The sequence below is a fragment of the Hemibagrus wyckioides genome, linkage group LG14 (genome assembly GCF_019097595.1).
Source record: "Hemibagrus wyckioides isolate EC202008001 linkage group LG14, SWU_Hwy_1.0, whole genome shotgun sequence".
In the NCBI taxonomy this organism is placed as follows: domain Eukaryota; kingdom Metazoa; phylum Chordata; class Actinopteri; order Siluriformes; family Bagridae; genus Hemibagrus; species Hemibagrus wyckioides.
The window spans coordinates 1192140-1219156 of NC_080723.1; the positions used below are offsets into that span (position 1 = coordinate 1192140).

At 38.8% G+C, this 27017-nt stretch overlaps 4 protein-coding genes across 6 annotated transcripts; 3 read left to right on the forward strand and 1 right to left on the reverse strand.

The window, feature by feature from the left end:
• Positions 1-1099: 1099 nt before the first annotated feature.
• Positions 1100-4030, forward strand: lrrc61 (leucine rich repeat containing 61). 3 transcript variants are annotated; one of them, XM_058408979.1, is made up of 10 exons: positions 1100-1357; positions 2032-2127; positions 2229-2375; positions 2459-2519; positions 2608-2693; positions 2789-2854; positions 2960-3028; positions 3147-3221; positions 3305-3427; positions 3521-4030. In XM_058408979.1, the coding sequence occupies exons 1-10, from the start codon at positions 1330-1332 to the stop codon at positions 3625-3627; spliced, it is 858 nt and encodes a 285-aa protein (XP_058264962.1). In that variant the 5' UTR covers positions 1100-1329; the 3' UTR covers positions 3628-4030. The 3 variants fall into 3 exon arrangements, with proteins under 3 accessions (XP_058264962.1, XP_058264964.1, XP_058264963.1); XM_058408981.1 differs by lacking the exon at positions 3147-3221 and having other exon boundaries at positions 3521-4014; XM_058408980.1 differs by lacking the exon at positions 3147-3221 and having other exon boundaries at positions 1102-1357; positions 3302-3427; positions 3521-4001.
• A 2436-nt stretch (positions 4031-6466) lies between these two features.
• On the forward strand, positions 6467-14128 carry idh3a (isocitrate dehydrogenase (NAD(+)) 3 catalytic subunit alpha). The gene is made up of 11 exons (XM_058408977.1): positions 6467-6566; positions 8460-8519; positions 10175-10258; positions 10386-10500; positions 10583-10770; positions 11638-11771; positions 11956-12058; positions 12945-13009; positions 13110-13194; positions 13290-13442; positions 13612-14128. Exons 1-11 carry the CDS (start codon positions 6540-6542, stop codon positions 13693-13695), a joined length of 1098 nt encoding a protein of 365 aa, XP_058264960.1. The 5' UTR covers positions 6467-6539; the 3' UTR covers positions 13696-14128.
• A 141-nt stretch (positions 14129-14269) lies between these two features.
• acsbg1 (acyl-CoA synthetase bubblegum family member 1) lies at positions 14270-22862 on the reverse strand. The gene is made up of 15 exons (XM_058408975.1): positions 22727-22862; positions 19995-20178; positions 19150-19214; positions 18493-18764; positions 18266-18354; positions 18066-18186; positions 17908-17988; positions 17680-17829; positions 16624-16800; positions 16293-16462; positions 15961-16194; positions 15661-15878; positions 15417-15556; positions 14912-15158; positions 14270-14841 (listed from the first exon to the last, which is right to left on the reverse strand). The coding sequence occupies exons 2-15, from the start codon at positions 20063-20065 to the stop codon at positions 14765-14767; spliced, it is 2112 nt and encodes a 703-aa protein (XP_058264958.1). The 5' UTR covers positions 20066-20178; positions 22727-22862; the 3' UTR covers positions 14270-14764.
• dnaja (DnaJ heat shock protein family (Hsp40) member A) lies at positions 22810-25936 on the forward strand. The gene is made up of 7 exons (XM_058408976.1): positions 22810-22943; positions 23676-23856; positions 24126-24230; positions 24445-24672; positions 24779-25009; positions 25091-25191; positions 25292-25936. The coding sequence occupies exons 1-7, from the start codon at positions 22812-22814 to the stop codon at positions 25502-25504; spliced, it is 1191 nt and encodes a 396-aa protein (XP_058264959.1). The 5' UTR covers positions 22810-22811; the 3' UTR covers positions 25505-25936.
• The last annotated feature ends 1081 nt before the right edge of the window (positions 25937-27017 follow it).

The window sequence follows — 27017 nt, forward strand, 5'->3', positions numbered from 1 at the left end:
GATAGATAGATAGATAGATAGATAGAACACTACTGTGAAAACCCCATTTTTAATACAAATATTAAGAAATATTTATATTTGTATAAATATTATATTATATTTATATTATACAAATATTTATAGACTCAAAACATTACTTTTCGAACAAAACATGCTATTTCTCATAAAAAGAAGTGTATACCAGTAAAGACAGCAACTGATCATTTAATACACTCTTCTCCAGACAAAAGAAGTTTTCTCCAAGATGTTTTAGACCTCATATAACTACACAAAGTGTACCTGAGACTACTGATGTGTTTGTAGAAATTAAAGGATTGTCACGCCAAATATTGATTTTCTTTAGTTTATTACTGTTCACTGATAAAATTTATATTATTTTATTTCATTGTTTATTCACAGCATTTCTTTGTGGCATTGCTTTACAGTGCCTAAAACTTTTATTACTGTACATTATGAGGATTTGTTCCCTTATGTATTTGTTTGTTTGTTCGTCTAATTATTTTCCGCCGTAATTTATTTAAAATCTCACATGCTAATTTGCTAACTGTTTATGTGAAACTGGTATTTATCCACAGCCAAACTGGTGTAAGATGTTAAAGGAGAACATAGTGCATATATTTTTAGAAAAATATTATGTTAAGTTGTCTTTATTTGTCACGTTTATATTACTGCAGTGAAGATCATTCTTCACATATTCCATCCTTGGGGGTTGGGGTCAGAGCGCAGGGTCAGCCATGATGCAGTGCCCCTGCTCAAGGGCCCAGCGGTGCCAGCTTGGTGGCACAATGAGGAGAACGTGAAAAGCGTGACGTCACGCGCACGGCGAGCTTCACAGTGAGTGGAATCGCAAACCCCCCCCCTCCGAATTCTGATGACGTCACGTGTATGTTAACCCCTCCTAAAAATAACTGGAATCACAAACTTACCTAAAATATCATTAAATAACACTAAAATATTTCCGCGTGTTACACCACTGTTATAAGCAGTGTGCACTATTCCTCCCTGCACCTGTAACACTATACGGGATATATACGGGATTTATCTCCATAGCAACCAAGCAGCGTACACAGAAAAAAAACAGGACAGGAACTTCCGGGTGATGCAAAAAAAAAAAAAAATCAGGTTCATTATTAGTATTATTAATATTATTAACCTCTCCGAGTAATTTATTTACAGATTATTATTATTATTTAATAAAATGATAAAGTACACGAAGAAGCGTGCCGCGCAGCCGTACTGTGAATCCTCCTCAGGTGAAGTGTAGCACTTAGCACCTAGGACAAAATACATCTAAGAGCTTTGTCCTTTAATGACCACATAAATCTGGACATGGAAGCAAAAAGGGACAAAGAGCATGGTAAGAAGGTCACCAGCCTTTAAACTGACCAGTTAAGCGTGTACGCTAGGCAGCTAGGTGATTATTTATTTAGCGCGATAGCTCAGTGGTGTGGAAATAACTGTGTGTTCGCTGCAGTATGAATGTTACTGATACTGATGGTGTTTTAGGATTAAAATGAGGAGAGCGATATGCACACACGCCTTTACTCTAATAAATACATCATTTCCAACAGGTTTCCTTCCGCGGATAATTAATCTGACCGCGTTAAAGGCTATTATTGTTGTGCAGTGCCTTAACACAGTTATTTTATATAAACTAGTTCCTTTGCATTGCTTATACACATTCATTCATTCATTGATCATAAACATTCATTCATTCATTCATTCATCATACACATTCATTCATTCATTCATTCATCTTACACATTTATCATCATACACATTCATTCATTCATTCATCATACACAATCATTCATATTCAGTGACATCTTTAACCGAGTAAGGGTCATGGTGGGCCTGGAGGATACATCCCAGAGTCTATCCCTAAACCTCTCCCTGCAGTCTACAGTAGCCAGTCCCTCTATTAACCTATTTTTTATAAGGGGGAAACTGGACAACCCAGAAATAAACCACAGAACACAGACACTCCACTCATGCACGATATGGATCTTACAAATTTTCTTTATTTTGCAGAAACAGAGTGTGCGAAGATCACCAATGGGCTCCTGAAATCCCGGACTGGAGAATTTGATTTGGAGTCCATTTTATTTCTCAAACTAAGGAGCCTAGGTCGGTTTCATCCTGCTGTTGTTGTTGTTAATATGACATATATGTAGTTCATGGTTGTTGTATCAGAACACTTTGGTGTGTGTGTGTGTTTTGTGGTTTAGGAATATATGATCTCGGATGCATTGGAGAATGTATAAACCTGGAAAGGCTGGACCTCTCTGGGAATAATATTACAAATCTCACACCTCTGGCATCTCTCCGACTTCTGCTTGTGCTTAATCTGTCTGCTAACAGGATTTCCAACATAGGTGAGTGAATCTAATGATTAGTCTTAAGTAGTCATAGCAGGTAGTGGATCTAATCTGTATTATCATGTGTTGTCATTTTGGAGAACCCATCTCTAGTTGTGAAAGTCTACAGAGTCTGAATTTGGCCGGCAATATTATATCCAGGTACTTCGCTTTGTGACCATTTGACCCAATTTTACCCTGTGTGACCTTTATTTTGATTCAGCTTCTTCTTGTATTTCATAACATGCAGCATCGATAGCCTCCAGGCTTTGAAACCTTTACGGAAGTTGGAGAGTATAAGGCTGAAGGATAACACCTACAACTACACTAATCCAGGTTAGTTTTTCAGTCTACTGGTAATGAGCATCCAGCTTTAATCTGGATTCGTATTTTTTTTTGCTTACAATTTAACCTTCACCCATGTATTCCAGTTTGCAAGAACCCGTCTTATAGAAACACGGTGCTTGAACTGTTCCCGAACATCAAGGTTTTTGATGGTAAGGAAACTTTAGCACTGGGAACCATAATAATACCAGCAAACTGAACAGTAGGTGAGCATCCAGCAGAATGAGCATGCAAATAACGGTTTTGCGTTGCCGTAGGGGAACGTGTGGTCGGGCGTGGAAGTGATCTGTACCAGCTATGTAAAGACATCGATGACACAATAAAAGGTATTTCTATCTGTCTAAACTAGATTATTGTTAGTTTATTTATATTTTTCCATGATATTAGTTTTATAAAATTTCCAAAGGTTTCTGTTGTGATGGTGTAACTTCACTTTTTTTCCAGCATGCAATACCAAATGTGTAAACATTTTTGATACGGAAAAAGGACAAGAGGTCTACAAGTGGAACTTCCACGCCTGTAGTAATCTTAGTCATTGTGGTGTTCAATAATACAGGGTCATTCCAGCTGCTCTGATATCAATATTTTATCTTTTGTAGCAGGCATGTATAAAAATGGCCAGTTGCCAGAAGTGCCAGACTGTAAGCCATGGGTAGAGGATGGATTTTGGGAGATAAAGAGATCAAATAACGCCATTGTTGAGGAAGCCTACAAACAATTTAATGGTAATACCTAATATTATTCTATTATTATTCTGTTAAGGCTGTTATGTTATTAATGCTTTTTGCTTTATTTTCCATCATCTTCTCGCTCGACAGATGTTATTCACGAATGCAGACTGCTAAACAGGAGAGCCGCTCATGCCATCTCACAAACTGAGAGGACACTAGGCCTCAAAAACCCACCAAAGCAGTATTCTGTTTGAAAGAAGCGCACATTGTCAAATATTATTATTATTTTCCCAAATGTTTTACCGCTCACCTTTTTCTATTTGTTGTTTAAAAGATCCACCTGCTTGACACATCACCGGTGCCAGAACTCCTGGACAGTCCTTAGTGCTTAGAGAGGCAGGCTTTACTGTAACTCCGTTGCTGACCTCATGCTGATAGACTCAGGATGTTCGAAGTGAGATTGTCACACAGCTGTATAGAGTATGTTGTTGCTTTCAATAGTTTGATCTTTCAGACAGAAAAGTGTGTTGTGATGCAGTTATACTTGTATTTATTGACTCTCCTTGTTTTTTCCTATGATACACTTCTTCTTTTGATCTACTTTAAGCATTGTTCACTTTGTACATTTTGTCTGCATTTTTCTGACTCTGAACATGGTTTGTAATGCATTTAAAATAGATAAAACACATTCTTACTATAACCATGTCATGTTATCCTTTTTTTATCCATAGTGTTTACCTATCATGAATGGCACCGTGGAACAGCCACATTATCACTCCAGGGTCCGTGTCTCAAACCCGAGCCCACCTTACTCTCTTTGTACAGCTTATTTACATGTTCTCCATGTGTTCATGTACAGTCCTTCCCAAAGACATGTAATAGCTGGATTGGGTACTCTAAATTGTGAATGAAAGAAAGAAAAGAAAAAAAAATGAATGAATGAAAAGAAATGAATCAGTGTATGAATGTGAGTGCCAGTATTTTTGTATTTCATGTTAGACAGTGCCCCACTACAGTAAAAAAACAAAGAAACAAAAAAAAACAAAACTGTTCTTTAAAACCACTTGTTTCGCAAGCTGCACAGAATCAGTCACATTAAATGTATACACTATGTTGCCAAAGGTTTTGGGACACCCCTCCAAATCATTGCATTCAGGTGTTGTTTTTCAGGGTTTGGACTCGGCCCCTTAGTTCCAGTGAAAGGAACTCTTAATGCTTCAGCTTCATACCAAGACATTTTGGACAATTTCATGCTCCCAACTTTGTGGGAACAGTTTGGGGATGACCCCTTCCTGTTCCAACATGACTGCACACCAGTGACCAAAGCAAGGTCCATAAAGACATGGATGAGTGAGTTTGGTGTGGATGAACTTGACTGGCCTGCACAGAGTCCTGACCTCAACCCCATAGAACACCTTTGGGATGAATTAGAGCGGAGACTGTGAGCCAGACCTTCTCGTCCAACATCAGTGCCTGACCTCACAAATGTGCTTCTAGAGGAATGGTCAAAAATTCCCATAAACACACTCCTAAACCTTGTGGAAAGCCTTCCCAGAAGAGTTGAAGCTGTTATAGCTGCAAAGGGCGGGACAACTCCATATTACATTCATGTGCATGGAAAGGCAGATGTCCCAAAACTTTTGGCAATATAGTGTATATAATAAATAAAGCTATAAATAGTGCACAGATAAACATGTGAGATGTAAAGCTAGCCCCCATTATGAGTAGAGTGATAAAGGACAATGCATGAATTCTCTTGTTCTAATTCTATACTGAATCTTATTACAGTCTTGCCCATTGAACTCGGTCAGTTAAACCATTACTTTCATTACTTTTATGAGTTTAGATGTGTAGGCTGGACAACTTCATTAAACCTTAAGCAATGAGGACACTGGTATTTTCCCCAGTTTGACCAGATCACATTAGGATTAGGAAGGTTTTAATCTTTTCAGTGTCAAGGAATTTCATGTGAGTAGTTGTGGTTTTACATCACCATCTTGTGGCTGCTTTAGTCTGGCTCTTATTCTCAAACCTGTCACACTGACCTTTTTGTGTCCTTATAATACCATTAATTCAGATATACTGGGACACTAAATTGGTCACTGACTTTATTCTAATATTCCATAAACTCAGTAGACTCTGTAAAACTGTCTGCGTATTAAGACGTGCCTGAGTGACATTTAGTTTAGAGTTTAATGCAATAACAACAACAAGGTTTAAATAAAATATCCATAGTTTTCAAACTCCTAACCAAATTTTAAACCTGTACATTTAAATCTGTACATCATATGAACTAACATTACAATGATTACATATCTGTATACAATATAAATACAGGAAATAATTTATTCACGAGAACTGTTCATGAAAAACAACTTAATGGAAAAAAACTACTCAAAGCATATTCCTTCTACTTTTGGGGTCAGCTTCCTGTTTGATCCTGACCACTGCTGGACCGTTATATGAGGTCACATGAATTCGTTTTATGAAACAAGCATTTCCAATTAAAACTATCAGTAATATACTTTCACTTTCAAGCCTGAAAATAAATGCTGCTTATGTGTAACTGTCCCACTTTACCTGAATTCACCAAATTCTAGCAAAACGCATTATTATTATTATTATTATTATTATTATTATTATTATTATTATTATTATTATTATACACAACACTATGAGTAAATAACCTGATATCATGGTGACCTCCAGTCCAGCAGGGGGTATGAGTCCTGAAGGTCTGATATCTCTCCGCGTCTATGCTGCTTACAGGGTTGCCAGGTTACGTATAACCCCTACTTCAATGCTGTAACTCTACAAACGGAATTTCTGTATTATAATGCATATTTTGGCGGGTCCGTACTTTACTTTTATGCTGTAAAGGAAAATTTTATATTTTTGAAAACTGACCGGAAGTTATTCATGTCAGGAGAAAAACAGTGTGAATATCGAAGGATATACGATAATTCGATATTATAATCATTACTATTATTAATATTATTATTGTTGTTGTTGTTATTGTTGTTACATGCGTTTAACAATTGCATTACGATGCAAATAGGTGTTTTAAGGAAGGTATATATATGCACGATATGGCAACCCGTGGGTCTCTCTCCACAGACAGGCTCTCTGCAGTGAACTCTCCGGCGCCAGCAGCTGCTTGAGGAAGATGGCTGGGAATGCATTGAGGTCAACGGTAAGAAGTGCATTATATAACACCGAGGAAGCGTGAATTAGTGTGGTGGAGAAACCAGTGTCTAACTACTGAGACTTTGTTTTTATTTTTTAATGGAATAAATGAATATAGATGTGATAGAGTGCTGAGTTTCATGTCTCTGGGATGCCAGAGCAGAGGCCCCTGCGTGCGCGTGCCCTTCATTCCTGTGACACTGATTATAGGGTTTTAGTTTTAAATTAGATTAAGGCCTCGATTAATTTAATCTGACCTTTCAGTAAACATGACCCTGTGGTGAAAACGGTAGAAAATTGTACTATACCTCTTCATGATAAGCTGTGAAATGTTTTACCCTTCTTACTTCGTCTTGGCGGCTAGCTGAAAAGTTAGCTCACATTTCTCTGTAAGATCCTGTCAGAATTAGCAAAGATGCTAATTACTACTTACTCGCTGGCGCGTGCTTGTGCTCAGAGTTTCAGATTTTCTGAGAATAGTTCTGTTAAAGTGCAGAAGTGCTCGAGAGATGCAGTGAGTGGACCAGTGGGCAGAGAAAAGCGCAGGAAGTAAGAGCATTAGCATTAGCGCAGGGATTAGCTCGCTTCGTGTGTGTGTGTGCGATGGACAGTAAGCTGGTCAGGGGGCAGCTTCATTTGGATGAATGCGCTTCAAACTAAGTTGGAAAGATCATAACCAGTTGAAGCATAATGTTGTAACCCAATGACAGTTTTTTTAATGGTTTTATATATATATGTTTTGCTGAAAGTCTTAAGTAACACCCCACTGAGGCGATTTCTTTTATTACTGTTATTAACCCTGAGGTTTTTGTACATCATTAATATTGTGGTAAGTTTTTCCTGAGCTTAACAAACATTTAAGAAGTCATTACATTTCTGGTCACGTCTTCACAAACACCTGGTCATTTATGCTGTCACGTGGCAGAAGGGCAGTGCATGAAATCAGAGGTCATACAGGTCAAGAGCTTCAATTAATTTACTTCAATTAGTAGTTCCTAATATAGTGACAGGTGAGTGAAATTCTTGAGTGTTCAGCTAACATTTTATATGTACTCTACACTGGTCTTATGTACTGATTAAACACATATGTTAAAAAAAGGTGAATCTATTATTCGCGATCATATTAATCTCCTTAAACAGAATTATAAGAAACATATACACCGACCAGTCATAACATTATGACTGCCTGTCTTCACTAATATTGTGTCGGTCCCCCTTTTGCTGCCTTGCTGCTCTGACCCGAGGCATGAACTCCATTAGATCCCTGAAGGTGTGTTGTGGTATCTGGCACCAAGATGTTAGCAGCAGATCCTTTAAGTCCTTAAAGGATACTTTTGATAGATACTGACCACTGCAGACCGGGAACACCCCACAAGAGCTGCAGTTTTGGAGAGGCTCTGATCCAGTGGTCTAGCCATCACAATTTAGCCCTTTTGGTCAAACTCGCTCAAATCCTTACGCTTGTCCATTTTTCCTGCTTCTAACATCAACTTTGAGGACAAAATGTTCACTTGCTGCCTAATATATCCCACCCACTAACAGGTGCCATGAGTAACTAGAATTACTGACCACTTCCAGGCAAGATTCTAGTGAAAAGCCTTCTACCTGTAATCGGTTGAGACTGGGGTGTGTGTTTGGAAGGTTAAAAACGTCACTTGCTTGTTATTGTAGCTTCAGATAAATAAGCACTGGTGTATCCAGACATGCCAGTACTCTTATCCTGTCTAAACACCTCCAGTGTGCATTACCAGACACGCCCGTGTCTTATAAACATTCCTTAATAGGTTTGTAATCACTTTGTTTTAGTTAGACAACAATCCTGCGCATGTGTGACTTTCCTCTGAAGCTGTTGGCTTGATTAATGTATTGAGTTTTTGTTCCTTGTTCTTTTCCTCCTCAGGTGTCCCGTGTCTTGGGAGCACTAACAAGCCAAACGCAGCCCAGGACTTTTTCCAGAGGAGTAAGTAAAAACATTTTTGGGTTCTTTCTCGAATCTCATTATCACTTAAGATCTCTGTTGAATTTATTTTGCTGAGATATGTCATTAAATCTCAGGAAGGTTTTTTGAGGTAACAGACGTTATTGCAGTTGCCCAGCAAATTCACACAGGTTGTTCGGAGTGTGTTGTCATGGAAACTGTAGCTTCACACAGACAGCGTACGATTTTATATAATTTATGATCGTGATATGGAAATGGTTACCAAACCAGTGATGGATCATTAAAAACTAGAGTCAGACCAAATGTGACGCTAATTCACTCAGCAGAAAACGGCAACTCGATAAAGGCAAAAGTGTGTGGACACGTAGAGCATTTGTTTTAGGTAGCACTCACTTATGCATTGTCAGCTTTATCTAGGTGAACCAGCTGTGAATTCCCAAACCATGGAAAAAATAAAAATTTCTGGTTGCGCTATTAACATGCACTATATTGCCAAATGTTTCAGGACACCCCTCCAAATCATTGAATTCAGGTGTTCCAATCATTTCCATGGCCACAGGTGTATAAAATCCAGTATAAAATACAGACTGCTTCTACAAACATTTGTGAAAGAATGGCTCGCTCTCAGGAGCCCAGTGAATTTAAGCGTGGTACCGTGATAGGTTTCCACCTGTCCAAACTGTTAGTGCTATTATAACAAAGTGGAAGCAGTTGGGAAAAACAGAAACTCAGCCACAAAGTGGCAGTCCATGTAAAATCACAGAGCGGGGTCAGCGCATGCTGAGGTGCACAGTGCACAGAAGTTTCAAACTTACTACAGAATCAATAGCTACTGACCTCCAAACTTCACCAGGCCTTCAGATTAGCTCAAGAACAGTGTGTAGAGAGCTTCATGGAACGGGTTTTCATAACTGAGCAGCTGCCTCCAAGCCTTACATCACCACAAGTGCAATGCAAAACATGGTATGCAGTGGTGTAAAACATGCTGCCACTGGACCCTAGAGCAGTGGAGACATGTTCTCTGGAGTGACCAATCATGCTTCTCTGTTTGGCAATCTAATGGACAAGTCTGGGTTTGGCAGTTGCCAGAAGAACGGTTCTTACCTGACTGCATTGTGCCAAGTGTAAAGTTTGGCGGAGGGGGTGGGGTTGTTTCATGCTTTGTGGGAACAGTTTGGGGATGACCCCTTCCTGTTCCAACATGACTGCACACCAGTGACCAAAGAAAGGTCCATAAAGACATGGATGAGTGAGTTTGGTGTGGATGAACTTGACTGGCCTGCACAGAGTCCTGACCTCAACCTTTGGAATGAATTAGAGCGGAGACTGCGAGCCAATGTGCTTCTAAAGGAATGGTCAAAAATTTCCATAAACACACTCCTAAACCTGGTGGAAAGCCTTCCCAGGAGAGTTGAAGCTGTTATAGCTGCAAAGGGCGGGACAACTCCATATTAATACCCTACGGATTAAGAATGGGACGTCATTAAAGTTCATGTGCATGTAAAGACAGATGTCCCAAAACCTTTGGCAATATAGTGCATCAGTCCACAGACGTACACTAGGGTTTTCATAATTGGATTTTATGCAAAGCTTCATATTTTTAGTCCTACTCTTAAGATGTCATGCTTAAAAGATTGCAGTCCTGTTTATTTTTAACCTGTTTTTTTACTTTCCAGCTGCAAACTGTAACACTAATTCCAGGAGATGGAATTGGACCTGAGATCTCCACAGCTGTAGTGAAAATATTCGAAGCAGCTAAAGTAAGAGACAAACAGAAATGCATTAAGCCGATTTTCAGAATTTACCATGTTACCACAGTTAAATTGGGACTTAAAATAATTACTCCCTTCAGCATGTGGACAACTTATTTTATTTTTAAACCTGCAGGTTCCCATTCAATGGGAGGAGAAGAACGTGACTGCTATCAAAGGACCTGGAGGGAAATGGATGATTCCTCCTGAAGCCAAAGAGTCAATGGACAGAAGCAAAATCGGACTAAAGGGTACAGCCACACGCGTTAACGAGCACCTCTGAATTTGCACTGTTTTTGTGTTATTATTTACAGTCTGATTGCTGATGTTTAGGACCTCTGAAGACCCCTATCGCTGCTGGCCATCCTTCTATGAATCTGCTGCTTAGAAAGACATTTGACCTGTACGCAAACGTGCGTCCCTGTGTGTCCATTGAGGGCTATAAGACTCCTTACACAGACGTCGACCTGGTTACCATCAGAGAAAACACTGAGGGAGAGTACAGTGGAATTGAACACGTGGTATGGAATTGTACATTTCTGTGCTTAAACTCACAGATTTTTGACTTTTGCATTAGACATTGTTCATTTATTTATAATCTCTTGTGTATTGAATGTACAATAAACTACGACCTGAGCAGAATGCAGCAAGAATATTTACGCCACCAGCTGATTTCATTACTAGTTTTTAAATCTTAATGTTACAGCATAATTCTACATTTTTAAATGCTTAAAATTGACATGGAGGCAGATAAAAAGGTGGCGCTTTATATTATTATTTGTTTTATTTTTATTTCTCACCATTTTTATTATTTGACTGACTTGAAATGTTTATTTATACTATTTTTATATTACTGTAATTATTAGTAGTAGTTTTGATTTTATTTGTATTTTCCTGGCACTGTTATTTTGTATTTTTTTATTTGCTTTATTTGTTTTCTTTTTCTTTTTCTGTTCATTGTTATGAAAGGTAAAGATCATTTTTAATAAAGAAATATCTGTAGTTCATAACAGCCCCCTTTATACTGTAAGTAGCTCATACATCACACAGACCCATAAGTACAGTTCACTCTAGAACCAGCGGTTTTATTAAACCTCTTCACACGTCACTACACTTGTGCTATCTGTCTATTCTTTCTGTACTCTTTCTATCTTTCTGCACAGTGCTAGCTGGATTTCGGTGAACACACATTTTTTACACCCCTCTAGATGGGTGTAATACATTTTCATCGAGTCAGACAGCTTTCGTCTCTGCTTTCCAGTTCATGTCCTACTTTTAGAATTGACCCACTGTTCCAGAAATTTCTAGAAAACTGTTGATCTATGCTCAGTGTATTGGCTAGTGATCTCATTAGCTGTGATTAATGTGTATCTGTTGCTTTGTGGTAGATTGTAGATGGGGTTGTGCAGAGCATAAAGCTGATCACAGAAGATGCCAGCCGACGCATAGCTGAGTACGCCTTTGAGTATGCTAGGAATAACCAGAGAACCAGTGTAACCGCTGTTCACAAGGCCAACATCATGTGAGTCTTGAATCGAGTGTTTCAGAAGAAACTCATTTTGAAATTTATGTTCGGGAAAAAAAAAAGATTTTCATTTTTTTACAACTGTGTGGACGTAAGAAACGCGCCTGGCACCTGATATTTAATAATACCTGTAAATGTTTTAGCTTCATTGTTTAATGTTTGCTCATTGTCTGTTCCACAGGCGCATGTCCGACGGCCTGTTTCTGAGGAAGTGCAGAGAAGTGGCTGAAAACTACAAGGATGTCAAATTCACTGAAATGTACCTGGATACAGTGTGTCTGAATGTATGTGTTTATTTAACCTGTTTTTCTTATTTTGAGTATTTAGTGTTCATAATTATATAGACAGGTTATTTGAATAATATTTATCAAGTAACATAAAAATAGCATAAATTGTAAAAGCTGTTGATCAACATGTAAACATCTTGATTATTATATAATTAATTGATTTATATTCAGCATCTCACACAAATTGGACTGCAGAGCGAGCTTTTATTTTTGTACCAGTTATAAAGTAAACATACACTGACCAGGCATAACATTATGACCACCTGCCTAATATAGTGTTGTTACCCCTTTTGCTGCTGCAACAGCCCTGACCCGTCCTGCACTGTGTATTCTGACACCTGTCTATCAGAACCAGCATTAACTTCTTCAGCGATTTGAGCAACAGTAGCTCGTCTGTTGGACCGGATCACATGGGCCAGTCTTCACTTTCCATGTGCATCAATGAGTCTTGACCGCCCATGACCCTGTCACCGGTTCACCACTGTTCCTTCCTTGGACCACTTTTGATAGATACTGACCACTGCAGACCGGGAACACCCCACAAGAGCTGCAGTTTTGGAGATGCTCTGATCCAGTGGTCTAGCCATCACAATTTGGCCCTTTTGGTCAAACTCGCTCAAATCCTTACGCTTGTCCATTTTTCCTGCTTCTAACATCAACTTTGAGGACAAAATGTTCACTTGCTGCCTAATATATCCCACCCACTAACAGGTGCCATGATGAGGAGATACTCAGTCTTATTCACTTCACCTGGCACTGGTCATAATGTTATGCCTGATTGGTGTATATTATGTGGATTTCTTTTTGCATTGCTCTTTTTAAAACTGTTTTTGTAAATTTGACTTCAATTCTCGCATCCTGTGTTTTTCTTCTTTTTTTTTAGATGGTGCAGGATCCCACTCAATTTGATGTGCTTGTTATGCCCAACCTGTATGGTGATATATTGAGGTAAGGTCTAATAATCTAATTTGCTAAACAATTCTCTCCTTACTCTAGATAGCTATGTTTGCTGGCCAGCATTGAGTAATAATGCGATTATTTATTTCAGTGATCTTTGTGCCGGATTGATTGGAGGTCTAGGAGTGACTCCTAGTGGCAACATTGGTGCTAATGGTGTTGCCATATTTGAATCGGTATGTGAGAGTTTCTGTCTTTCTGATTAGTTACACGGTATGCCCACCCGTTCTTCTTTTCTTGGTCACGGTGCATATTTTCTATAACATGACAGGTACATGGAACTGCACCAGACATTGCTGGTAAGGACCTGGCCAACCCTACTGCTCTGCTTCTGAGTGCAGTGATGATGTTGAAGCACATGGGACTGCATGATCATGCCAAGAAAATCGAGACCGCCTGCTATGACACCATCCGAGACAAGAAGGTACAGTATATGAGCTGTTTGAGAAATGATCACTGAATTTTTTGTGATAAAAAATAGATCGTAATGACAAAATGGCATCCTTTTCATGCAAACATTAATTGCAAAATAAAAACCTTTATCGTTCTCTAGTATCTCCCTTCAAGTATTTATGCTTTATTATTATTTATAGGTTTTGACCAAGGATCTTGGTGGAAATTCCAAGTGTTCAGAGTTCACAGCTGAGATTTGCCGACGAGTACAGGACGTGAACTGAGACACGGAACACTATTATGTGACCGGTTATCTGTGGTCCGGTTTCTGCCTCCGAAAGGCACACAAAAAAATTTGCCTTCATATCATTCTATCTGTATTTGCACACAATTATGCTATAAACGTACATGTATATCTAAGACAAAAAAAAACTTAACCTTAACTTCGAAGTTTATATTTTGTTTATTTCGCCTCCAAAACAAAGAGAACTGTTCAAATTCGTCAGTGGTATCAATGTGCAAAATGTTTTCTTTTTCTTTCTTTCTGTCAAATGAAATGCATAACCGAAGATTCTTTATTTATTAACTAGAGATGTTCTCTGGTTCTCTGGTTCTCTGGTCCCTCATGTTTTAACATAACCACTTTGTCACTGGTTTAATGGTGTAAACTTGGTCAATTTAAGACATTAAGTACATTAAAGTTGCTGATATTTTGAATGTAAGTTTTGCTGTACTTTTATTTTCTAGATTTAAAAAAATGGGATAGTTAAGTAGGATAAAATTAAGTGATTATGTAGTATATTAGACCATGATCTCAGATGCATGATTTCCAAGCCTGAGCAAGCTATAGCCTCAAAGCTCATCATGATTCATCAGGATTTAAACAGCTGTTCCTGACTCCCCAATACAGATATGATTTGTTCCCACTGAGATGTGAATGGAATTAATTCTCATAGCCAGTATTACTCTGCACATGGTCTTCTATGAAGGACAACTATTTTATCACATGTGGATATGTCCAGGAATAGGACATAACCCACAACATAGACTTTTGTCTTGATGTAATTTACATTCTGATTGATTGGAGCATTATTCCTCCCCATAATAATATAAGTATATCCACCATCACCTGATTTCTTAAAGATGAGATTTCTGTTTCAAGGTGTTGATGTTTCTTTGGGTGTTAGACTCTGGTCACAGTAAATAAGTGTAGGCACCTGTCTTTTCCCTTTTCTAACAGACCAAATTCAGCTTAGGTTTTGGTAACTAGCTGATGAACTGGGTGTGATCAGTGAGGTAGAATGCCAATGATACCCCTGGTTTAGTCTGGTTTGGTTAGCTGGAGTTATTTTCTCATTGTCTGTAGAAATTTTCAATTTCATTCTGGTACATTTTCAGGACAAACGGTCGTCGTAGTTTCATTGTTGGACCTAAAAATGACAAATGATTAGTTGCTTGTGCTGCTGAATTAAAACAAACCATCTTGAAGACCATACTCACCCAGCTCTCCTCCAGAGACTGAGAAGTCTTTTCCTACAATTGTCCATTTCTGAATACGCTGGGCATTGGAGTTAGCCTTTGCATTGACCCTGTCAATGCCCTCCTGAATGACCTGGTTCACTGCTTGGTCTTTCCCTCCAGTTACGTCGGAAACCTTTGTTGCCTGGATGCCATGTTGTTGAAAGTATTCCACAGTATCAGAGCTCAGGTCCTCAGTGGGCTCCATGGTTTCAGCATTGGTGGCACACTGTTTGGGAGGTAAAATTGGTAGCTTAGTGGTGAAGGTGTTGGACTGCTGATTGGAAGGTTGTGAGTTTGAATCCCGGGTCCACCGAGCCACCACTGCTGGACCCCTGAGCAAGGCCCTTAACCCTCAATTGCTCAGTTGTATAAAAATTAGATTCTAAGTTTCTCTGGATAAGGGCATCTGCTAAATGCCAGAAATGTAAATACTTGAAATCTTCAATCATTAGCTTCAGTTTCTTTCTGACAATTATTTTTCTACCTTAAGTGTGAGCAGCATTGAGAGAAACTTCCTCTTGTCCCCAATTAGCATGGCATTACTGATGATGGGCAGCTCCTTTTTCACAGCATCCTCTATAAGAACTGGGGGGATATTCTCTCCACCAGCAGTTATGATCAACTCTAAACAGAAAGACATGCACCTTTACATTGTCTAACATGAAACTGTTGAATATCCATAAGTACAAAAGTGCCTTTAGGTGGCTAGTAAATCATGACCTATTTACCTTTTATTCTTCCGGTAATGTACAGGAAATCATCTTCATCTGTTTTGCCCAAGTCTCCAGAATGCAGCCAGCCATCCTCATCCAAGATTTCCTTGGTTTTATCCTCCATGTTGAGATAACCCATGAAGACGTTCCGACCCCAAAAGCATACCTCCCCAGTACCATCAGTGTCAACGTTCACTAGTTTATATCTGCAGCCAGGAACCACCTTGCCACAACTGCACATTAAAAGTGAGCCATCTGATAAAATTCTATTAACTATACTGGAAGGATAATTCATGTTTACCTAATAAAACTCACCTTGACCTCTTGTGAACTTTTGGACCAGACATAAAATGAGGTCCACTGGTTTCACTCATGCCATAAGCTTCATATAACCTAATATTGAGGCCAAGGAAGAATTGGATTGTATCGTTTCCAAGAGGAGCTGCACCCGAGAAGAACTTCTCACAATGAGAGAAGCCCAGCCCGACACGGAGTTTTTCTAGGACCAGCATATCTGCTAGGGAGAATAGAAGCGATTTCTCCTCATCCCTGTTATAAAACATAGCAATGGAAAGAAAAATGATTTATTGTAAATACCATACAACCAAATTTTAATACTAATTTTGAATCCTTATCTCACTATGAACCTCTGATTAGCTGCCAAACCAACAGACATGGCCCAGGTCAGCAGTTTCTTTTTTATGTATGCACAGTGTGAGACTGCCTCTTGTATTTTCTCCATTATTTTTTCCCAAACACGAGGGACTCCCATATGGGATGAAGGGTTGGTCTCTTTCAAAGTCTCAATCAAGCTGCCCTGGAGTAAAAAACACATCATATACCAGAAAATGTTAATGTTAAATTTCGTGTTACCTTGCACAATAAGAGAAAGTATGAAAACCATTACAAGTAAAGAGGGTATGTTTAGTAGTGTATTATATAATAATCATGTTTATAATACATTCTGTTTTTGTGTACCTTCAAAGCATCAGGCTGTGCAAAATAGACTAACTCGCCCCACTGAATCCCTGTCCACAGGTCATACATCTGAGCAGCAATATGGCTGAGGGGGAGGTAGCTCACTATGGATTCCTGTTTTATCTCAGCAGGCTGCATGTCTCCAGCCCTGCTCACATGGTGAGCTGTCCAAGTAATCTACCAAAGTCCACAATACAAAAACTTATTTATCTACAGGAATACACATAAGTGAGATTACACTGAGGCCCTGATTTACTACAGCATGAGCAAAAACATTAAGTGAAAACTTGACACTCTCAAAAATAATTCAAGCCAATTTAGTAACGTCCTTCAAATGAGCAGCTTGTCCTTTTTACTGTGTTTGCCTTGAGAGAGTTTTTACCTTCAGTTCAGGGTGGTATAAATGTAAATAGAACAATTTACATCAGCAGAGTGATTTAGCACAGCCTCAAAGTGATTTCAGGAAGAAATCATTGTACAGATAAATACCACCAAAGGGCAGGTATGAAACGCATTTCTGCCATTTCAAGACAAAATAAAATGCAAACATTTTTTAAAATGATGTCTCATGAAAATCATGACGACTTATTACTACTGTAAATTTGGTTCTCACCTCTGATATATCCAAACATTCATTTAGTGTTCCAGTGTATGACAAGTTTACACTTAGAAGATTTTTGAGCTTACAGTTCACTAGTTAGCACAGCGAAAATGTCCTTCACCCAACCATATAAAGATTTTAGATAGTAGTCTGTAATATATTACTAAATAGTAAATCAGAGCCTTATACTGTGTGTTATGAACATCCAAAATGTTAATCAACAAAAATTTCTGTATTATTTTCTGAAATATGGTGGAAGATTCTGAAGCACATAAATTCTGTCCTTTTCCTTTACCTAATGGCCCAAGCAGCATTTAGTAGACACAACATACCTATGAGCTCTAAAAAGTAGTATTTAATAATCAAATATGGAGGAAGCACAAGTCATCCATAACTGTGATACTTTGCTCTGGTTACTCTTCTGAGTAAAGCCTTAGCCATTCATGTACACCTACATTGTCATGGCTGAGCATCACTCCTTTCGGCATGCCAGTGGTCCCTGAAGTGTAGATAAGCACACAGCATTGGTTGGCTTTCTGACTACTGATGATATCATCAAGGATTTTGTCTGGAATCTCCTGGCCCAGACTCATGAACTCCTCCCACTGCCCAAAAACATACTCAGAATTTATTTCAGGTATGATCACCATATACATACATGAAGGTTTTATCCTTTAATTTACCGAATACAGATTGGGCAGTTTCTCCACTATGGGTTCAGAATATTGCACAATGGCTTTCAGATGTGGCAGTTTATCTTTAATCTGTAAACAAAATCAGAAATTAGTGTAAAACGCTTATATGGGTTTACAGTGTGTAAAGGATAATATAATCATATTACCTGCAAGACTTTATCCAGCTGCTTTTGATTTTCCACTACAATAATATTTGCTCTTGAGTCATGGGCCACATAATGACAGGCTTCAGGAGAATTTGTGGTATAGATCCCCGTCATTATACCCCTGATGAAATTACGCGCCGTCATTAAATAAATATATAGATGTCTATGAAGTCATTTCTAGGATCATTTGTGTCTCTCACCCTGCAAAGACAGCTCCTATGGCAGAAATGAACCACTCTGCCGAATTGAATCCCAAAATGGCCACACTGTGGAAACGTTCCAGTCCCAACTAGCCCCAAGAATACATGAAATAAACATCCAATCGTATTATCAGCTGAATTCAAGATTCAAATTCACCTAGAATTGTCAGTGATGTTGATAAAAACACATAACGCAATGTATGATGAAAATTTATCATGCAGATCACCTTCAGAAAGCTCTTAGCGGCCATCCGACAGTTCTGGTAGTATTCAGAGAACGTAATCTTTTCCCATTTGCCTTTTCTTTTAGTTGCCAGGGCAAAGAAATTGCCATATTTCTGAACTGAGGTCATAAACATTTGATGCACTGTGATTGGCTCCTGTGGACAGAGGTCATCTATTCTCAGTTGCACTGATCCACTGGCCTCTGTGGTCCAATGGCACCGGGCTGGAGCCAGAATTTCCCCTGCTAAAATCTCTTCCACACAATTTTTCTGGGCTAAAATAGGGCACAATAAACTATTAGACATGTTATACTGTTTTCTAAATAATAAAAAAAGTTTGTTTTTTTAATACACCACAAACCATGACAATAATTAATAACGATGCCCGATGATGCCTGAGATAGGCACAGGCTCCCCGTGACCCGATGATAGATCAGACAAGCGGTACAGACAATGAAAAAATATATCTAGAAATAGGCTTAATAATGTTAGATTTGATACAATTCCAATAAATTTGACCAGATTCAGGATATCTTGCTAAATGTCATTTTTTGCAGAGTTTACTGTTATGCTGGTGGAAATAAACCACATCAAAAGCAGCATAACATAACTCATAATGGCTGCACCAACCCCAGCTGGTTTCTTGGACTGTTTCATTACCTGTAGCCTGTTCTCCTCCATTTCTTTTGGAGTCTGTCATGAGCCCCAGAGGTGATTGCTCTGAGCTGAAAAACAGAGAGGACACTAACCTGTGAGAGCAAATAGTATGATGGAGCACTGGAGTGTCACATGGCATGAACTCAGCATTGTAATCTCACACAATGTCAGGCTTTATTTATCAAGTGCCAAAGTCCTGACAGCTTTGTTAGCATGCAGAGCACACATAACACATTTTACATTACTGTTTTATGTTTTGTATAAAACAGCCTTTCCCATAAAGAGACACTGAACTGCTTCTAAATTAAACTCCTTCCAGAAAAGCTTTGACTTGTAGCTTTGTCTTTTATGGATGACCACTGAGTCTGGCACTGCTGATTTTCATTACTCATTTTGATTCAAAGCATGTTCTACTTCCTTTCATTCTGGACCTTCATACGTGGTTTTCTTGAGGAGTTAATGGAGCTTACTTTTATTTATTAACTGATTACTGACAGGATGTCACTGCATGACAGGCAGCCATTGGTTGAAAGAAATGGCTGCAGGACATGGTGTGATGTACCAGTGACCAATACGCTACCCCTGAGGGACCACAAGCAAATAGAAATACTCCATTAGTTCTCCAAACAAATGCACTATTTATTTTTTCCATTCTATTAGCATGTAGCAAAAAAAACTGTGACAAGATTTCCTTACACAACTTGCATGCACAGTTTATCTCTAATATATTATAGTAAAAATTGGCTTGCATCCAAAAACCTTTGAATGGCAGTGCATCAGTGCTATTAAAATTATTTAATTATTTTCAACTATAACACTGTGTATAAATAATCAGTATCTCTGCATACCTGTGTTCCTTCTGGACTCCGTGTTGATTTTTGTTGCAAGATGGTTGTTGAGATGTTCCACTGCTGAACATCCTGGCTGCTGTGCTGGTATGTGCTGGTCAGCTACCTTCCTGTTCAGGGCATAATGGGGAAAGGATGATCCTCCCCCTCTCTTACTCAACCCCCTGGGAGAGCGTCACTGACACTAATGGAGAGTTACAGAGAAAATAGAGAAAAACAAACTCTGGCACAAATGCTGATTCATGTAACTCAACCAGTGATGTGCATGGGCAGTGTTTACTGAATTATGTAGTTCAGTATTAGGTTCTGAGAAAACTTATGCTTGGCTTTAACAGGTTGTTTTACAAAGAAAGCCACATTTTGTTGGAAGCTGCTGTGCGCATGTTAATAAGGGGCCCATTTCTACAGTCTGATCTGTAGATTCATGCAAATTGAATTTCATGCAAATGTTAAATAAAGAAATGTTAAACACGTATTAATTGCCAACATATTACCATTTATTTTGTATGTTCCAATGTATCTGTATATATTCCTGTATTTATCCTATTTCTGTTTCAGTTTCATAGTCAACCATGCAGGCTTGTTCTATTATTTCTATGCCTGTGAAGGACTATTTCAGATAACCCTGCTCAAACAAAAACAAAATTAAAGAAATAAAAGGTTTTGGGTTGGTTCATATTGGATATAGATAGCAGACTATATAGTAATTGTATTTTGTATTTTCCATATGCACTTATGTAACATGTAAAGAGTCCTGTTTAAACAATGCATACAATATACAAAAATATACAAAGACAAACATTAAATACAACCTACAGGCAAATATGTTAATAGAAAACCCCATGTCCTTGTGTATTTCCTCCAGCTTCTCCTAAAAACACATATGTGGATTAACTCTTCCGTCCAGGGTGTATTTGTGCCTCACACACAGTGTTTCCAGGAGAGGCTTCACAGGGCAGGAAGGGCAGGCAAATGGGCTGACCATTTGTGCATAGCAACGGATATGCTAGTAAGTAATTATACACCTTCAAAGTGATACCATAACCTAGGTGTACCAAACTGAGTGTAACTGAAATAAAATATACTATTATGAAATATGACAGTGTTTTGTTATACTGGGGGAATTAATGGGGTGGTGTAATGTGGCCCCAAACTAACTGAAGTGATTTATTACTTTTATACCATAGTACTTTCCAGAAATTGCATTTTACTTAATTATAAAATTTTTTATCAGTCAATAAATATACTCAATGTTGTGAAATGTTTGCAAAACAAGTGCCTGTTATCACTTATATTATAGCGTCTATAAAGAGTTATCTCCTCATCATACTCATGTCTTCTCTCACATTTCACACATTTTTTTCAATTAACGCATTGCTCTTTCCAAAAGAGGGAAATGAATAGTTTCAGTGACTAGGTTGCATTTTGCAGCCCATCACAAAGAGGAGTGGGAACACCTTTGGGATGAATTAGAGCGGAGACTGTGAGCCAGGCCAAAAGTTTTGGGACATCTGTTGTAACATGCACATGAATGTAATATGTAGTTGTCCTGCACTTTGCAGCTTCAACTCTTCTGGGAAGGCTTTCCACAAGGTTTAGGAGTGTGTTTATGGGAATTTTTGACCGTTCCTCTAGAAGCGCATTTGTGAGGTCAGGCACTGATGTTGGACGAGAAGGCCTGGCTCACAGTCTCCACTCTAATTCACCCCAAAGGTGTTCTGTGGGGTTGAGGTCAGGACTCTGTGCAGGCCAGTCAAGTTCCTCCACACCAAACTCACTCATCCATGTCTTTATGGACCTTGCTTTGGTCGCTGGTGTGCAGTCATGTTGGAACAGGAAGGGGTCATCCCAAAACTTTTCACACAAAGTTGGGAGCATGAAATTGTCCAAAATGTCTTGGTATGAAGCTGAAGCATTAAGAGTTCCTTTCACTGGAACTAAGGGGCCGAGCCCAACCCCTGAAAAACACCTGAACTCAATGATTTGGAGGGGTGTCCCAAAACTTTTGGCTATATAGTATACATATAATATTCTAATTCTAATATTTTTTTTACTGTAGATAATATCCATTGGTTTCGACAGAACCTTAAAATAATTATTAAATAATGAATAATTATTTGACACTGAGACACTACAAGTTAAATAAACTAAACTGGGGTATTTGGGTCTTCCTAAACATGACATTACTTCACAAGTGCTATGGTTATTATGGACAGACTGGTGGAGTTCCACAGGCTCGCCAGCTCCCTCTAACAGTAGCTCGGGGTTTCTGGACTGAGAGGCGGTCTGTAGAAATTCCCTGTTCTTCAAAGCTCCAGAAAGTTCTGCGGCTCCTCCGTGTGTGTGTGTGTGTGTGTGTGTGTGTGTGTGAGAGAGTGTGTGTGTGTGTGTGTGTGTGTGTGTATAAAGGCACAGCGGCCATCTTCATTCAGACATAGCAACTCCATTCAACCGGCACGCTATAATAATACAGGGAGCAAGGCAATTTATTTCGGAACCAATTACTGTAAGTAGTTTGTCGGTTTATTTTTCATAACATTATGACAATATGGTGTATTATGACTTGTATATGGCAGACTGTTTCGGAAACATTTATCATCGTTAAACATACACCTGATACAGTCAGCTAAGCCATAAACAAATGACCTATATATATAAATATATATATATATATATATAAATTTATATATAATCTTGGCTGTGTTTTTGCTGATCAGAATAGTGTCATGTACCTATAGCTCGAGAACCGATATCTGGTCGTTGATGTACCTCAGCGTCTGAAGCTAAGCTCTATTCCGTTCTGTAGGTTTGCCAAAAATGGTTCGAGAGACCGGCTACTACGATATTCTCGGAGTGAGTCCGAAAGCTTCTGCGGATGAAATCAAAAAAGCGTATCGAAAACTGGCCTTGAAATTCCACCCGGACAAAAACCCGAACGAAGGCGAAAAAGTAAGTTGCTGTGTCAAATGTCTGTGTCTATTTTCATCAGCGCGTGGCATCCTGCTGCAGGAGCAGCTGACAGAGACAGAAGCGTCTAGAACTTTCTGGAACTGTCACGAGCGCTGCCGCCGTTTGAGCTAAGCTAACCTGACGAGCACCAATACAGTACTTGGGTAGTGCAATTCTACTACATACTCAAGAAATAACTTAGTTTTTATTCAACAATTTGGGTTCGAACCATATTTTTTTTTAAATGAAAGTGTTTGAGTTTACTGGCCTGATAATACCGTAGTCTGACCAGATACCAGCTGGTCGACCACAGGCAGTATTGTATTACTATCTGAATGAATAGACATCTTCATTTTTATTTCTTAAATTCCACTTATTGTCAGTAAAGAAGTTAGAAGGATTTCTTAAACAAACAAATAAAAAGCAGCTTGAATAACCTGACAGAGCTGACAGAATTTATTCAAGCTGCTGCTTTTTTTGTTTTGTTTTCTAAATAAAGTAAGAAATCCTTCTAACTTCCTTACTTAAAAAACAAGTGTCTATTCATTCACAATAGTAATACAGTACAGAACTGTAATGAATAAGTTTCCTTTCTCCCACCATGTACCTGCTGGAAAACCAGCTGACCTCCTCCTTAAGTCTGGTATTCCTGAACAAAGAAGGCCAGGTCACTTTGTGGACCTCAGACCTCGTTTTTCTAATTGTGTATACATGTACTGATTTGCCTTACAGTTCAAACTCATTTCACAAGCCTATGAAGTCCTGTCAGATCCCAAAAAGCGAGACCTGTATGACCAAGGAGGTGAACAGGCCATCAAAGAAGGAGGCATGGGTGGAGGAGGTTTCTCCTCTCCTATGGACATCTTCAACATGTTCTTTGGTGGTGGAGGAAGAACACAGAGAGAAAGGAAAGGTAAATTATTCCCACAGTGCCTCATGCTCACAAAGCTAAAGGTGAAGAAAGAATTGTGCTAAATGTAGATAGATGAATTAAATAGCCCAGTTATTTCTGAGTATGTTTTAAAATATGCAGTAATTATTACACACTTATGGCATTACCATTATGATCAACCAAAATCAAATATCCTTGTCATCATTAATAGGCTTAGTGGGAATGTTTGCAAAGTGATTAAATTGTTTGAATGTTTCTGAAGCTAATTTACCGTATTGTAATTACATTAGGGAAAAACGTGGTCCACCAACTTGGTGTCACACTTGAAGAAATGTACAGTGGTTCCACAAGGAAACTTGGTCTCCAGAAGAATGTGATTTGTGAGAAATGTGATGGTAAGCTCTGACACAATATCAAGGTTGCATGTAAGTGCAAACGGATGTTCAGCAATTGTCTGTGAGCAGATAAAGCTAAATGCAGTAGCTATATCAAAAATTAGCTTTTTGTGCTAGTTGGTGTTAGTGTTCTGGTGACTAAAAGCAGAGCAAAATGGCCATTTTTTTGCTAAAACATGGTGAGCAAACAAGGTCTTTCATTTATGATCCCCAGGTTATGGAGGAAAGAAAGGAACTCTTGAGAAATGCACAAATTGCAAAGGCAGAGGAGTTCAAATCCAGGTACAACAGATCGGCCCAGGTATGATTCAGCAGATTCAGAGTATGTGCTCAGAGTGCCAGGGACAAGGTGAGAGGTTCAGTGCCAAGGACAGATGCAAGAACTGCAATGGACACAAAGTGGAGCGCAAAAAGAAGATTCTTGAGGTCCACATTGACAAAGGTAATTGTGCCAGAGACAGACATGGAATTCCTAAAACTTTTCCCTTGGAAAAGTAAAACTGTAGTAATAATTTTTTCTTCCTTTCATTCATTTTTTAATACCCTAGGTATGAAAGATGGCCAAAAAATCACATTCCATGGAGAGGGTGATCAGGAACCAGGGTTGGATCCTGGTGACGTCATCATTGTCCTGGACCAAAAGGAGCACCCTGTATTTCAGAGGCAAGAAGACAACCTGATTATGAAAATGCAGATAAAGCTAGTGGAGGCTCTCTGTGGGTTCAAGAAAACTATACAGACACTAGACAACAGAACACTTGTCATCAGCTCACCTCCAGGTATACATCACTTTGGTTTCAAGGGCTAAATCTGATAACTTATAGATGATATAATAACACAAGTTCTCTTCTTCTTTAAAGGTAAAGTAATAAAACATAATGACTTGAAGTGCATTCAGAATGAGGGCATGCCTTTGTACAGAGATCCGTACGAGAAAGGACTGCTCATGGTTCAGTTTGAGGTGAGTTCATGAGTTCAGCTTTTCTTGAAGGTATCTACGTTAGTTTTCTTGCTTAGATCAGGAATTTTTTCGTGCAACGTTCTGCTTTTTACTCTTCCAGGTTGAGTTTCCAGAAAATTACTGGCTTCCAGAGAACATGTTTTCCAAGCTGGAGGCACTGCTTCCCAAGCGAGATGAGGTCATGCTGACCGATGATATGGAAGAGGTGGATCTCTCGGAGGTAGACTATGAATCCCAGAGGAAGTACAACAGAGAAACATATGAAGAAGATGAGGGACCCAGAAGCCATGGAGTACAGTGTCAGACTCAGTAAAACTTCTATTTAGTGCATCTTTTGATGCAGCTCCTTCTTCTGTGTAAATTTGATACCAGAATCGTTAACTTTGTCTTTGTGAACAAGATTTGATTTGATTTGATCAATACACTGAACCCAGAGATTTCCCTTCTGTTGCAGCCTGTTGAAGAAAGTAAATGAAAAGGACAGGTACAGACTTGAAGGGTAATATATCATGCAAGCCAACATGGTGGAAACTGTGTTGCTTTGAATGTGTTTCTGTGTGCATTCTGTTTACTTTTATGAACTCTATCATTTATCTGTAACTGTAATTTGTTTTTTTGTCCCTCTTACAAAGCTCAATACTGAAGAAGGGTATCTGTATGCTTTCTATGAAGGTAACACCCCTCACTTTTCACTTGTGTATCAATGGAAAACGTGTTTTCTGAAATAAAACAGCCTTTAATTCTATGTAACTTTTTTGGTCTGTTAGTCCCTTGCTAGCTTTAGAGATGGGCCCAAAATATTAATAGCATTCATAAACAATTAGCATGGTTAGCATTTATAAAAAAAAAAAGAAGGGAAGTTTATACACTAACCAGGCATAACATTATGACCAGTGCCAGGTGAAGTGAATAAGACTGATGATCTCCTCATCATGGCACCTGTTAGTGGGTGGGATATATTAGGCAGCAAGTGAACATTTTGTCCTCAAAGTTGATGTTAGAAGCAGGAAAAATGGACAAACGTAAGGAATTGAGCGAGTTTGAGCAAAAGGGCCAAATTGTGATGGCTAGACCACTGGATCAGAGCATCTCCAAAACTGCAGCTCTTGTGGGGTGTTCCTGGTCTGCAGTGGTCAGTATCTATCAAAAGTGGTTCAAGGAAAGAACAGTGGTGAACCGGAGACAGGGTCATGGGACAGGGTCACAGGCCAAGGCTCATTGATGCACGTGGGGAGCGAAGGCTGGTCCGTGTGATCCGATCCAACAGACGAGCTACTGTTGCTCAAATTGCTGAAGAAGTTAATACTGGTTCTGATAGAAAGGGGTCAGAATACACAGTGCAGGGCGGGTCAGGGCTGTTTTGGCAGCAAAGGGGGGACCGACACAATATTAGGCAGGTGGTCATAATGTTATGCCTGGTTGGTGTATATTCCTTAATTATCCAGTGTAGTGTATTATGAGGGTGGGGTAGTTTTGTGTATGTGTACTGTGCAAAAAGGTTTAGCAAGACTGCAGTAAACAATGTGGATGAGCATGGAGTCTCCTTCAGTAAGTCCCCCAAATAAAAAAAAAATATCAGAATGTTTCTTTGGTAAACAACTCATTTTTATTTTTAATATTAGGCTCAAATCCATCCATCCCATCTAACATACAGGCCCGTGTACATTAACTGTTATTATTAAATGTTATTAAAATGGTGTGCAATAAATAAACCATCGTGATTTTTTAGGTGTCAGAGATTTTAACAGTTCTGTGTGGTATATAAATGTATAAAGAAGTTTTTAAAATTCTGTATTTTGCAAATCCAGCTAGCAGTCGTAAAGCTC